This window comes from Lutjanus erythropterus, chromosome 11, assembly GCF_056507025.1.
Source record: "Lutjanus erythropterus isolate fLutEry1 chromosome 11, fLutEry1.hap2, whole genome shotgun sequence".
Taxonomy (NCBI): domain Eukaryota; kingdom Metazoa; phylum Chordata; class Actinopteri; order Lutjaniformes; family Lutjanidae; genus Lutjanus; species Lutjanus erythropterus.
Window position 1 is genome coordinate 4,997,605 of NC_139327.1, and position 15,917 is coordinate 5,013,521.

The window sequence follows — 15,917 nt, forward strand, 5'->3', positions numbered from 1 at the left end:
AAACAGCCAATAAGAGTGAGAATATAATATAATAATAATATAATAATCCTCCACTTATAGTGACTAACTTGACCAGGACAGACATGATCACTGATAGAAGTTTCCACTGTATTTGCAAAAAATGTGTATATAAATATGTCAGAGTATCCATATGCTGAACACAAGCTCTGTAATAATAAAGTAAATAACAAAAAAACTGATGATGAGAATGACAACACATTTTATTGCATTATGTGTTACTGTAGTTGTTTCCTCAATACACTGATTTGTCTGTTATTCAACTCAAAATATCAGTTGTTCTAAAGTCTATATATAGATGCAGTGTAAAACAGACTTTGAGTGTGGCTCTGCGTTAGAAAGCACTTTGAAATTCTGTAAGCCATAAATACATCTGTGCTCTACCACTGCTGAGACAAACTTGTGAGCAGTTAACTTGTGCGACTGTGGCTCTAAGTCTCCACCAGTGCTGGCCTGAGATAAAAAGCTGGCCTGCTGCTCTCACAGTATTCCAGGCAATCAATGTGCCCACGCACAATACTGTAGCTTCACTTCCTCACAGTGTTTCTTGGTTGTGTCAGAGCCTGGCTTCTGGTCAATACTCCCTCCCTCCACTGGGATCTGTTGGCCTCATCTCCATCTCACAGCCGCTCTGTAGCTTCTCAGCCAGTGGCTCAATGGAAACGGCTACACAGAGCTTTAACAGTATATTATAGTATTACAGTGGATTCTTATTGGATCACAAAAGACACACATTTCACAGGCGTGTTTGGCATTCAGTAATAACTGTCAGTAACTGGGCCTTCACAGTGCCTTTGAAAACTGAAAATCTATTCTATTTTCTATTAGAAACACACAACAAACACAACCCTTACACTTATGGTAGCAACCATTGTAAATCTTGTAGTGAAGGAATGTTTTTAAGATGCTGATTTGAGCGTATTTGTTAGTAAAGCTTTTTATTAATTTTCCCCTTTCCTGTCTCTCTGGCTACCACTGTCCAATAAGTGCACCCCCTGAATAATAAACAAACAAACAAACAAACAAACAAACAAACAAAAGCTTTGTAAAGGTTTATCAATGATGCACTGCCTGGCCAAAAATAAGTCACACTTTAATATTTTGTTGGACCGCCTTTAGCTTTGATTATGGCATGCATTCACTATGGTATTGTTTCAATAAGCTTACATTTATTTCTGTCCAGAGTTGCATTAATTTTTCTCCAGGATCTTGTATTGATGATTGGAGAGTCAGATGCTGTGTAAAGTCTCCTCCAGCACATCTCAAAGATTCTCAGTGGGGTTCAGGTCTGGACTCTGTGGTGGACAATCCATGTGTGAAAATGATGTCTCATGCTCCCTGAACATCTCTTTCACAATCTGAGCCCCATGAATCCTGACATTGTCATCTTGGAATCTGTCCGTGTCATCAGGGAAGAAGAAAACCTGTTCATTCAGTATATTCATAGTGAACTGACCTCATAACGTTTCTGAACCTCGACCTGAACAACTGAAGCAACCTCAGATCGTAACACTGCCCCCACAGGCTTGAACAGTAGACACTAGGCATGATGGGAGCATCACTTCATCTGCCTCTCTTCTTACCCTGATGCCCCCATCACTCTGGAACAGGGTAACTCTGGACTCAGAGTTTTTCCATTGATCCACAGTCCAATCTTTATGCTCTGTAGCAAACTGAAGCCTTTTTTCTGACTATCCTCACTGATAAGTGGTTTTCTTAAGGCTTCACAGATGTTTAGTTCCAATCCCTTGACTTCTCTTCACACTGTGTGTGGAAATGTTCTTACTTTCACTATTAAACACAGCTGTGAGTTCTACTATTGATTTTTTATGATTTGATTTCATCAAACATTTAAGTGATCCCTGATCACCATCATTCAAGATTTTTTTCTGACTACATTTCTTCCTTGAAGTTGATGGTTCACCACTATCCTTCCAGGTTTTAATAATGTGTTGGACAGTTCTTAACACAGTTTTAGTAGTTTCATCAGTCTCCTTAGTTGTTTTCTTTGCTTGATGCAGGTCAATAATTCGAGCCTTCTGAAACAGACCTTCCTCAACCACAGGATATGTCTTCTGACATGATTGTTTCAGAAATGAGAAGCTGCTCACTGCATCAGTTAGACTTCAATAATTTGTTTCCAGCTGAAACATATGAATCACTGCAGTAATTATACAATCAAGGTTCTTATCTATTTTCTTAGTTATATCCAGGTGGTGACTTTTTTTTTGGCCAGGCAGGAGAGATAATAGGTTATAGTAGGTAAGTTTGTTTGCAAATGTGTTTGTAATTCTATTTTATACAGCAGTTTGTTTTGAACAAGTAATTTCATTGGACAAGAGGCATTTCATGAGGGCTGATAGTATCCTACAGCACTGGGACTTTTAAGTACCTCACTCTGCTTTACAGGTGTTGCTTTTATAACCAAACATTAAAGTTACATTAACTGTCGTCACCTATCTCAGATTGCACTGCAAAGATGGATATTACACAAATAACATCTGAGGTAAATTATGAATTGATGTCAGAAGAGAACAAAGAAAATGAAAGAAAGAAGGACATTAGCTGACCTCAAAACAATTAGAGAAGAGCAAAATGAAGCTAACACCATAAGGCAAACATCATGGGCTTCGAACCACTTTCAGACATGCCTAAGTCTCACAAATATAAACACCAACTTTCAGTCTGCCAAGAATAGTCTTGAGGCAGTTTTATGGATCAGTCTGGACAACAAAAGGGGAGCTCTACAGCATCAGCGGCTACCTGGAGCTTTGGGCTGTTTTAAATGTTAGTCGTTCAAAGAATTTAATGCAAGACCCTGAATTCACATCAGCTAATAAGGTGTCAAAGGTGTTGTAAAGGAGATCAGAAGGGCAGGGAGAGACAAAACAACTCACCGTCCCACGATTTCACCTAAAGAGCAGCGCATCTTAAAGTCATTTGAACTTTGAACGCAGGGGAAAAGAGGGGAATTGGAACCTCAGACCTGACTCATTCATTCTAAAATATGATGAGAGCGGAGCAAAGTATTTCACCACGACATTCAACGAAGAAACAAAAAATCCCACTGGAGAGAGACAGAGAGAGTGACTGCAGTAGAATAACAGCTGGGTTGATATTCAGTACAACAGCACATACTGTTCTTAACCAGTATACAGACTGTAAGGGTCTAATAAGTGCTTATGAATGTCTTATCTTATCTGACAATAAACACATTTATGATGCTAGTATTAACACTACTGTAGTCTTAGTAATGCCATAATAATGTTATTAAGCAGCTTATAAAGACTTATAAAGGCCTTATTACCTATTAACTAATGCATTATCTTTTTGTTGGGCGCTTTACATTAATGATGCAGCCAGTTTGTCACAAAGTGCAGGTTTTCAGTTAATACTGATGCTACTGGGTCTGCAGTATCTTACATAACATATAACAATTATCATCATTCATATCCTGAATGTATTTCCTTGTGAATTAACTGTAATCTGATATGATAAAATCAGATTAGATTGGTTACATAAGACAGTTAACTTGAGCTGACGGGGCTCTGAATTGATGCAACAAATGAATCCTGGATGTCAGCTGAGATATCAGGATTATGTTTTGGCAACCTCACACAACTAAACTACACTGGGTTTATTTTCATGGAACAAATCTAAGCGTACTTTTACTGAAAATGAGTTAGCCTGGGACATGTGAGATAACAACCCGCCGTTTTTTTCTCCCCTGATTTGTCCCGTCTCCCTGTCTCGGAGCTAAGGCAGAATGGGTGTTTCTGCATTCACTGCTCGTCAGTAAGAACATGAGGCTTTGCTGGCTCTCTAAGAGGATCATTTTTAAATCCACCAGAATCCATTGGCCTCTTTACAGCATACTGTCTGGTACCACAGGCGCTGTGTATGTTCTGTAAACGTGACATAAAAGACAAAGTCATTTAGAGTCAATGGAGCATCCTTGTCTGATAGAGGAAGGATTTAATATGCCCAGGTGAGAAACATGAGAGAAGAACGTGAAAAGAAGAAGCTCCAGAGGTTGTGCTGCTGTGAAAAATGTTGAGCTGTGATACGTGACCCAAATCAAAATTAAAATTTCATATCTCCTCAGCCTCTCTCCCATCTTGAACTCAGTGAACCTGCATTACCTGCCTCACTGCTGGCGATGAAACTCCACTCTCGTTTGTCATTCTGATAATTCTCTTTTGCAATCTGCTCTTTGAAAGTCTGTTATTAGATGCCACGCATTGCATGATGGAACAAAAAAAAGCTGACAAGATGAAGAATAGCCTTTGTTTAGTACAGCAGTGCTGGAAGCAGAGGAAAACACTAACAAAGACTCCAGCAGTTTCTCTCTCAGACTTATTCTCATGCAAAAAAGCGGCACTTTAACCATAATGCAGCAAGTTGGCGGCCAGAGGAAGGCTGGATGGAGCTTCTGCTGGTTGAAAATGCAGCACCAATTCAGGCAAGAAAAGGAATAGTTAACACAGTGGTTTGTAGAAAAGAACTATAGCTGCCTTTTGCATTTCCCAGGTGCACTGCAGGAAAGGAGCCTTTGTGTTCAGCTGGCTCTCTGTGGATAAATACAAGTTCATAAAAACAGCAAGTGTCCTCGTCAGAAAATAGAGCTGAGGGCAACAGGACTTCATGTTTAATTGGCCTGGTGCAAACCAGCACAATGGAATGGAGGGCCGGCTTTGAATAGACAGTGAATGTAGCTCCTTAATGGAAGCTGCATGCAGCTACAGGGGTTATATATGGAGTGACTAACTAGAGTTACACTTAAAGGTCCAGTGTGTAAGATTTTCAGAGATTCTTGGCAGAATATGGGAACTATGGAATATAATATTCCTGAGTATGTTTCATTAGTGTATAATCATCTGAAAATAAGATGAGTTGTGTCTTTCTTACTTTACAAAAAAGGTATTCAAAGTGGTAGGTGGGGTTTCCCAGGGAGACTCCAGGGGACACTCAGTGAATGGAGACGAAAAAATATTTCATTAGTTTTGAGTGTGCTCCCCAGCTGGAGAGAATGCATGACATGCAAAATGTACACTGTTTGCTTAAATGACAAAATCATGATTTGACATGATTCATCCATCCATTTTTTTTAAAATCAAGAATAAAGAAATAGACATAAAACAAAGGTTGTGACAAATGACAGGGTTCATTTTGGCACAGAGCTTAAAATAAAAACTCAGCTGCATTTCTGTGCACAAGAGTAATGAAGAAAAGAAAAACTTTCCATTGTGACCAGTGAGCAGGTACCAACACATGGGTCTGAAAGTGCTGAATTTTAATTTAAAAAAAATTTATAATATTAATTATAATAATAATGTAATAAATATAATAAGAAGAAGCTCTAAAATCCATTATAAAGAGGGATGTCTTGTTTGTCCAGTGCAGTAAACATAATATTGCTTGGTATTGATTTGGACTTACTTGGTCACAAGCAATTGGAAAAAATATTTTTTATTAAAATATTTAGGTAAAATAAATGAATTACACACTAGTAATCAAAATAGATATTCTACATGAGGCCAATTCAGTACCATTTTTAATCATAACTTTCACTAATATGGAAGTCAGCACAGAGGTATTGGTGTCAAAAACAAAAGCGCAGCATTTTTGTTGGAATTTTCAACAAAGGTGGCAGCCAATAATATAAAGGTGGCTCATCTTGGAGTTAGATAGGCTGGTCAGTACTAGCCATCAATAGGAGATCATATAGAATACGTTAAATGTGTGTGATTTTGGTTAGAGATAATTCACAGATACAGTATTTGAGAATTTTAATGTCTTTTTCCTCCACTTTCCTAGAATCAGAAACTAATAAATGCCTTTAAACTATTAGAAAACCACTGCCTTGGAATGAGCCGTGAATTTTCAAGAACCCATCCACACTGCATGTTCCTGCCAACTTATCAGATATAGCAGCTCAGTCAGTGGCCCATACTTCAAACTATGACATTGTAGGTACCCCTCTAACATTAATTTTACAAGTCTCTCTGGTCAAGTTGGCAACAATAAATATGCAACGGGCAGATACACTTTCAAAGTAAAGGCAAAAAAAAAAACTACTTATGTAGGTTTAGGCACAAAAATTATGGGGTGTGGGTTAAAATAATAAAGTTACTTATGTAAGTTAATGTATATAACATGACTTACACATGTTAGATAACTAAAGAAGGAATAGAAAAGAAGTCACTGGTGACTTGTGGTTTCACATGGGATACAAACCTCTGTCTCCTAGGTGAAAGTCCTGTGTTTGTTTGATCCAACTATCTACCCACCTCCTCTGTATGCACTTTCTTGCTCTGACAATTCTGCTGACTTCAACAGCATATCAGAACATAAGACTAGAGCCACACCTCTATAAATGACACTAGAGGAGAACCTACAGTGTCACAATTTGAAGCCCTGACCAAGCTGCTGTATCTGACACTGGAGGTAAGAACAGGCTGACCGTTCATTCACCTAATGGAACTGAAACTGAAATGGTCCAGTCTTATAAATACCTGTGAAACTGCTAAGACAGTAGACAGTAGTCTCACTTTAGCTCATGGGGAAAACCAAACCTATATTTCCTGAAGTTGTTGATGTCTACCATCATGTCTGTGCTTGGAGATATTATTTATTCTCATGCTGCTCGCTCTACTTTACAACATCTTGACACAGTTTAACTTTGTACTTTGTTTTTTATCTTATATTGTATTTATCTCTTTTATTTACAGTATATCACTATACTACTGTATATGAAAAAGAAGGCTGCTTCTCACTATCAGCACGACAGAGAATTACACAGTTACTTCTTTTCTCAGATTTAAAAACCACTGCTCACCTGACAGGATCTCGGGACTGTTAAACTTTAGTTAACCCTCGGGTAAATATCAAACTTAAGAAAAGTGCTTTGAAAAGGGATTTTAAAACCTCAATGACTCATCTGACCGGCTGATTTCAAACTTTTATTTTTCAGATCTATTTAGAGATTCTGTCTGTGCTTCTGTTTGTTGTTCTTTCTTGATGCTGTACTCAGGTCTCTCTTGCAAAAGAGATCTTGATCTCAATGAGATTACCTGAATAAATAAAGTTATGCTGCACACACACACACACACACACACACACACACACACAAACACACACACACACACACACACACACACATATATATATAGACAGAAACTTATCTTATTGCTGTAATAGAGTCAGACAAAATAAATTACTTTTTTTTAATCAACTGGTCAGTTGGAGGACAGTTCATTTAGTAAACCTGCCAAGGACTCAACTTAAAAATCTGTCAGTTTAGACATATATATATTAATTTAAAATGAGGATATGATCATCGTGCTGGTTAGAGTGTAAAAGTCAGACAGCTGTGTTCAGCAGATGTCTGTCATTTATGCTTGATGACACCAGGCCAATCTGCTCACTGGGTGAAACTGATGTGAAGCGATCACGTACATCATTTATGTACAAAAATACTTGTTTCTCTGCTGGTCATTATTTAACAGCATAAAAAGACAAAGCACACAAAACCATCTTTGACCAAAATGTACAGACACTGACATGCAGAGATTAAACACATTAAAGGAACAGTTCACCACAAAATCAAAAATATATAATTTTTCTCTCAACTGCAGTACTATTTAAACATCTAGATTGTGTGAGTTGCTGAATTTTGGGGTGAACTATCCCGTTAACCAGGTCAAGATTTCTTTTTTTGTTTGTTTTGCCAACTAATGAGATTAAGAGTGAAATTGTGCTACGGTTCTCGACCACCTCAAATATATCTTTGGTATTTCTGTACTGAAGTTTTATGTTGCTTGTCATCTAATGCTTTTTATGGTTTGGGTTTTTCATAGTCACTTCCTGTTTTATTTTGGTATTCTGTCCTATGTGTGTCCTTGTTGTTTTTACTTTTACTTTACTTATTTTTGGTGATAAATGGCTGTTATTTCAATGTTGTTGTTTTTTTTTTACAGTGCTTCTCATTCATCATTTAGTGTCACTCACAATAATCTAGATATGTTTATACTACTTATGAACTACAAGTTTTGTCTAATGTAAAGCATAACAGTGGCACACAGCCTTAATTGAGAGATCAGCCTTTGTTTGTTTAAAGTGCAGTGATGGTCCAGTGTAATTATGCATATTCATTCAGTAATGAAAAATTGATACCAAGAAGGCTAAAACATACATGTTTCTCTGTGTGTGTGTGTGTGTGTGTGTGTGTGTGTGTGCTGTGTAACTGTGCATGCTATCCTCTGTATTATCCCACAGCTGACCTGCTTTGAGGAAGACAGAGGGTTGACTGGGCTTTTGCTTGTCACTGCGCAGCCATTTCCTGCCATGTGGGGGGAACGTGCCCTGGGCTGCACCCTGCTGACTGCTCCACAACACAGGCACCAAACAGCTGTAAGTCTCACTCACTGATCTCACACAGTGCCATTCACCTCTGCCAGTGCCAGCCAAGTCACGCTTCAGCAAGAGTATCTGTATCAACCCAAATCTGCACTCTTCGATAACAAATATACAATAATAACTTGCACCTTTATGGGAATACTGTATATCAAATTAAATATTTTATTGATCACATTAAATATAAACTCTTGACTGACTCTTCAAGGTAAGATATGGAAGAAAACACTGACTGCTCCTAAAACCCTAAATATCCACATAAACCAGATTACAGCAGCAATAACAACAAGGAAAAAAAACAAAAAACAAGGCTGGAGTGTAAAATTAATCAAAACATCTCACAGTCTCACAACCAGCAGCCCTCCTATAACATAAACACAACCAGCGACACACAGCTTCAGGAGACATGCGCGCAGTTGATTGTGACATGCGTGACTTGATGCTCATCCATCCACCAGTCCTCATCATCCTCGGGAACATTGCATAATAGGACAGAGATTAGCCTTGTGGACCTAAGCATCAACAGTGTTTGGCAACAACTCCACCTTGACCTTTCAGTCTAATTCCACTACCTTCTGAGGGGGAAATTTGACTGCTTTACTTGTTTCAAGAAAACAAGCGCTCAGTTTGTTTGTGTTTGGTGTTTGTTTGTGTTGTTAAGTCATAAATTAGTCACCCTCAGTTAAGTCCTGTATTGTGGAAAACAAATCACATTTCACATTTATCAGGCCAGCAATCAGACAATTAGCAAAACCTTCATCTTTTTTTATCAACCTCCATTTTCTTTAAAAAAAAAGATTTTCTCTCAGACAGAGCCCCCATTTACTACAGGTTTACTACAGATTTACTGTTTAATTATTTACTTAATTATTGGGGTTGCGGGGGTGGGGTGCATGCAGTGTTTCGATTTAGTGGCATTTAGTCAGCTTGCAGATTGCAAACATCTCATCCTTCCAAGAGTGTAGGAGAACCTAAGGAAACTTAGGCAAAGACTGTAATCTAGAGCCAGTGTTTTGTTTGTATGTTCTGGACTACTGTAGGAACATGGTGGTGCCCTCACCCTTTGTAGGGGCTAATCCTAAAGTAACAAAAACATACTCATGAGTATTATACTCAATTTCTGCCATATTCTGCCCATAGATCCCCGTAAATCTGGAGTATAATATCCATAAGTATGTTTACATTGGTGTATAATCAACTGAAAATAAGAATTGCTGTGTTTTCATTGTCTTAGAATCAGCCATCTTTCTACAGTAGCCCAAAACAGATAAACCAAACTCCAGCCCTGAGAGGGCCTGTCATGTTTTTCACAGGTTTGGTGGCCACCATATGTTTTCCTACACATTGGGAAGGGGAGAGTGAGGTGAGATGCCATCTGCAAGCTCAGTGCTAGATGCCACTAAATCTTACACGAGTGCTTTAAAAATATTTTTGTGTATATAAATATACATATGTACACATATATATTAGGGCTGAATGATTGGTAAAAAAAAATTTATCTTGTGATTGAAATATGATTAGTGGGAATAATCACTTTTGCATTACAGTTTTCATTTTGACTTAAAAATAAACTGTGATGATTTGACAGTTTTTTGGGGTCTGTACCAAACAAACAAACATGTTTTCTTTCTTCTGGAGAACAAGACTTGAAGGCTAGGGCATCTCTGCAGCACTACAGTACTTCATTATAATGCTGTCTTCTCACCATATACATATATATATATTTATATATACATACATATGTATATAAAAGAAACAATAAGATATGTGATATTATGTTTTGTGATACTGTATTGATTCTCAAAAACAGTAGAGACAAGATTCATGGTTATGGTTCATTTCTGTTGCATTTAAACCCCATCTGCTTGTTAGCAGCGTTTTGATTGCATGAAAAATAAACGTTTTTAACTCAGATTTTATGTATATGGTGGTGTGTTATGTATACAATGATAGTTCCTAAATTAAGATTTTAAAAAATGGCAGGATGGGGCACCCTGGTAGCTCAGTTGGTTGAGCGTGCGCCCGATACTGAGGCTGAGTCCTCCACAGTGGCCGTGGATTCGATTCCAGCCTGCACCCTTTGCAATGTTTTGTCCCCCCACTATCCTTTCCTGTCTCAACTTCAGCTGTCCTATCAAATAAAGGCATAAATGGTCCCCCTCTAAAATAATGAAAAAATAGCAATATTTCACCTTGCTTATAGTATTGTAATATATTGAATCCCAACCTCTGTACCGTGATACATATATCACCAGATTCTTGCCAGTACTGTACTGTACTATACTATAATTTTCGGACAGTCCCTAAAAATTTTCACATTTAAGTAAATTGCTTGTGTATTCTCTAAATAGGCATTTACAGAGTGTGAAAAGTACCAATGAGCAATATACCAATTCTGACCCTTAGTAAAACACCTGAGGTCTCTGGACTAGTTGTTTTTTTTTTTTATTTACATAAAATAGCATCACTGAAACAGGTGTTGCTAATGACATTGATTAGGGTCCTGTTCCATTTAGTGGCGCAGAGCCCTTCCAGTGACTGACTCTGTTTCACCTGAATGCAAAGAAATCTTTAATTAGTAACATTGTAAATACACAGTATTAACATCTGAGTTTACTCCTCTACTTCATGTCATTATGGCTGCTGTGTGAAGGGTCTGTGACAGAACGTAGTGTGTGAACTCACTTGTACGAGCTGCCAGCTGAGATCTCCTGTTTGATCTGCCTGTTCACAGCATCCGCCGCCGCCCTCCCTTTGCCCTCTCCTTCCACCTTCAGGACTACTTTCTTCACTCCCTCCTGTTTACTGGACTTCTTTTTCCTCTCCTGCCCCTGGAGGAGGTCTTTCTCCTGCACCTTGTCGGCGATCGCGCTCTTCTCCACACCGCTGTCCGCATCCAGCGGTGCGTGCTGCTTGGCGTGCCTGGACCTGTCCGGTGCCCGGTCGTCGACGGTGGGCGGTTTGGGTATCCAGGGGTGATCGTACCTCTTCGGGATAGGCCAGGGCTTGAAGTCCTTCTGGTACTGGGTCTCGCTGTTGAACGGGATCTCCGGGCCGTGGTACTCGTTCTTGGGTTTACAGCTCGGTTCCGGTCGCACTTTCCAATGCTTAAAGTCCTCGCGCATCACCGAGCTGCACACGCGCTCCTCGGAGACGCACCTGCGCGGCGCGCGTGCCGCCGTCGTGGTGTGGGATTCCGCGCGAGACGGCTGCGTTTCTATGGCGACCCGGGCCTGGGGAGGGTGGAGCGGCGGCTGCAGCTGGATGTGCTGCATCTCAGACACGTCCGTGTACTTGGTGAACACCAAAGGCACCGCAATGTCAGCCTTGTCCAGCTGGTTCCAGAAGCGGGCCATGCAGCACGCCCTGCTGATACAGGGCCACGCCATGGTGGGCTGTACGGAGCTCCACTACAGTACAACCTGCACAAATATGTCTCTACACTCCGGTGTCCTGATAGGAGAGAAACAAGATGTCCGTGTGTCAGCCTGCACGACGGCTCCAACACTGCTGTCGTTAAATTAGACTGATAAATAAATCCATTGTCCGTCTAAAATACTCTAATTTAAACGAGTTTATGAAAAACCGACCGTGCTGACTGTTTGCTCTGCTCCCCTCTGTGCCCGCTCCGTCCCGTACGTCCTGCTACATCACTCCACGGCAGGGCACTGCAAGGAAAAACTGCCCCGCCCGCCTGCCCCTGCTCAGCATCCCGGAGACACAAATTGGAGCCGCCAGGGAGGAAAATAAGAGTCAAGTCAGAGTGGGGAACAAAAGTCTTCCGTTTTCACCTGCAGACTAAAAGCCCTGATGCGGTCTAAACTCTTATGAAATAGTGTACCTCTCATAATACCCAAAAGGAAACAAAAGACATCAAAAGGCGTGTCTGTTGCGCATGGCATGTTGTCTTTACGTCGCATACCTGTAGCCGTACACACGCAATTTGGTCTTTTATTTTGAAATTTGAACACCAATTTCCGACATAAGGCTGTTAAACACGGTGAAATTAACGTGAACGATGCGTTGTTTTTTTCACGCACACTGCGTAGTGGTACAAGAGGAGGAGGGACGTTCTTTGGTCCAGCCATCACTTTGATTCTGTTTCTCTCAACATCTTGCTGTTTGTTAGCATTTTGTCTTAAAAAATGAGAAACATTCTGACCCAGTGTAAACTAAATAAAAGTAACAGAAAAATATTTTTATTGGAAACAAAAATGATCAACAAAGAAATATTATGATACCAGAAGAATTGTTTTTTGTTTTGTTTTGTTTTTGTTTGTTTTTTTTTAAAAAAAAGAAAAAAGAAAATATTATGTAGGATAACAGTTGGAATCACTGTTGAATTGAACATGACTTACTTTTATATGGAAGAAAGTTATGAAGTACAATTTAATGTCATGTCATTTATTATATTTATAAGAACAACACACATTAATTAACATTTCTGTAAATGTGCCAGTGTTAACCAGCAACAAAAAAGAATTCTGAAGACGATCCATGCAGAGCAACATGACACAGCAGAACATCAGTACAATTACACAACAACAAACAAACAAACACCATTCCAGCACAAAAAATAATGCAATGAAGGAGCTAAGCAGGCCTCACCACAGCCATCTTTTGTTACATGCAGACATGCAGAGCAGCAATAAACAGAAGCTAAAAATAAAATAAAAGGCTCATTATGTTGATCTCTGTAAAATGTTAAAAGTTACGGGTTAGTAAAATGGTCATATACACTAACACACAGAGTTGTGCAAATTGTTAATGAAATATATATTTCATATATGCCCCATAGTAATGGTAATAATAGTGATCTTTAAATGATGTAAAATATTTGAATTAGAAATATTTTTTGATCCCCTAGGGGTAAACTAGGTTACATTACAGTTCCTTTCATTCAATAGAAATATAACACCATAGACAATGATAAAAATAGTCATTAGAAAAAAGGAGCACATGCAAAACATATATGCATTACACTACAATGTGCAACAACATATACAGAGAAAAGAAAATATAACAATCTATATAAACAATCATTTTTAAAGTATAAAAAGCAAAGTATTATGAATAAGACTGTTAGTTGAAATTTACAGTACAAATACATGTAATTCCATAAAAGCTCCACCCTGTTAAATGTAATACTGATTCATGCAAAATTGCCTTTGTGACAAACATTATCCATTATTTGCAGACTGTGCCAACAAATAGAAGAAGACATCGCATGAATAATGCCAACTCATCAGACAGCCTGAGGGCCTGTCTTACATTGGACTACAATTTCTAAAGACATCTGAAAGACGAGCACATTATTTAAATAGAGGTTTTAATAATGGAGGCTGGCAGCTCATTTTTAGAAGCAATAATCACTGGCACGCTTGAAGGCATGATCCTTTTATTATATATTTATATTTTTACTATTTTTATATTTGCTTTAAATGCATTTACTTTTTTGTCAGTGGGTGAGCAGTATATGTAAAACATTAACTGTCCGACTGACGGAGCATTCAAGATCAAAGTGTTAATGAGGTGATTAGAGAAGATAAGGCCTGAATAAATTAATAATTTATGAAGATGTAATCAAAGGGCAAAACAAAATGGAGTGGCAGTCAGACCTACTGGCCCTGGCAAATGTCAATCTAACACAAGCTAATGAGGAGAACAGATTAAAAGATAAACATAAAGGAGACAGAGAGAATGAGACAATATAAGGTTTCACAGTCTACTGAGCGTCTGTCTGTCTCTGTGTTGTGTGTTGATTGACTTCCACTGTCTCCTGTTATCTTTTTTTTCTTCATCAGTGCTTTAAAGGGACAGTTAACTCCAAAATCAAAAATACATATCTTTCCTCTGGCCTGTAGTGTTATTTATCTATCTAGCACTGTGAGCACCACAAGCCATTTAGTCCTGATATATGAGAGAGAAGGCAGATGGCTGATGTCTCTAAACTCTTAAACTTACTCCAAAACTATCCAGATGGATAAATAACACTACTGGTAAAAGTAAAAATATGCACTTTTGATTTTGGGTCGATCTGTCCCATTAAATAACTTTTTAGATCATGCACTGTGTTATACACATAGCTTGATTATTACTCATATACTTTACTCAGTCATTTCATAAAGCGTTAAAAATCTCCTTTTCAAACCAATCCTGGCTGAGACAGGCAGCGGTACAAAATAAGAGCATGTAATCTAAACAGATACTAAACAAAACAGTTTTACAGTAAAACATTTCAAAATAAAAGTGCAGCACAAGTCATGCATTCGTGTTTCCAGATCTTTCAAAATGGATAATCAGAGCTTCAAAACTTTCTGTAATATATTCCAGTCTGAGGGTTAGAGCTGCAACTAACGATCAACATGATCAATTAATTTTATTGAATTGATGATTCAATTAATCCGTTGATTATTTTCTCTGTTAATTAATTAGTTATTCGGTCCATAAAATGTCAGAAAATAGTCAAAATGTTGATCGCAGTTTCCCGAAGTCCAAGATGATGTCCTCAAATGTCTCGTTTTGTCCTCAGTGCTGTCAGAGAGGACTGGAGATTGATGATTATTCAGGCCAATACAGATGCTGACATTAGGGTGGAAACAAATCCAGATGTTGATATATCAGCCAGTATTCTTTATACAGAGTATAATATACAGAATATAGAATACATAAACACAGTTTTTGCAATGATCTCTCAAAGTGGTTTTATTAGTATTTTAAATAATTAGAAACAACTATTAAAAAACACAAATAGCAAAACACAAAATATATGTATATATTAAACCTGAATTTAAAAAAGAGGATCAAAATATACATAAAATGATGATTATAAAGCTAACAAAATAAAATACAAAAAACAATCTATATTGCACATATATGCTAATTCCAGGGTGATATCAGCCCAGTTATATCAGCTGAACAGGCTTTAAAAGAAACCAGAAAATATTCACATTTGAGAAGCTTGAAAAACGACTCAAAATGATTGTTGATTATCAAAATAATTGTAGATTAAATTAATAGTTGACAACTAATTAATTAATGACTATTTGCTGCAACTTTACTGAGGGTGAAGAGTACTTAGAGAGATTCCCCAAATCAAAAATACATATTTTTCTCCTGATCTGTGGTACTTTTTATCCATCTAGATGTTTTTGGTGTGAGTTGCAGAGTTTTAGAGACATCAGCTGTAGAGATGTCTGTCTTCTCTACAATATAATGCGACCAGGGGTGTGTTCACATAGAAAGTGAATAAAACATTTTGCACCAGTAGATTACATACAAAGGTACACAGTTAAAGACGCCCAGAAACACCAAATTCACGTTACGTGAACAACGTGAATGACATGAATCAAGTGATATATATACCAAAAACATCATTTAACATAAAAACAGCATCTTTTTTTAAAGATCATGACTCATCTGTGGATTTTCTTTAGTGAATGGGTCATGGTTTTTGGAAAGAGACACTGGTATTGATCTTTTTT

General features: G+C 38.1%; 1 protein-coding gene across 3 annotated transcripts in view; it reads right to left on the reverse strand.

Moving 5' to 3' along the window:
* Window positions 1-12,180, reverse strand: part of map6a (microtubule-associated protein 6a) — a 35,464-nt gene extending 23,284 nt beyond the window's left edge. Inside the window, exons 1-2 of one of the 3 annotated variants that reach the window (XM_084730541.1) lie at window positions 12,024-12,146; window positions 11,119-11,886 (exon numbers count right to left, since the gene is read on the reverse strand). In XM_084730541.1, the coding sequence (XP_084586667.1) occupies window positions 11,119-11,822 (704 nt within the window). In that variant the 5' untranslated portion in view covers window positions 11,823-11,886; window positions 12,024-12,146. Of the gene's footprint in view, window positions 1-11,118 lie in introns of all 3 variants that reach the window. The other 2 variants (XM_084730540.1, XM_084730542.1) reach the window with 2 other exon arrangements.
* Between the last annotated feature and the right edge of the window lie 3,737 nt (window positions 12,181-15,917).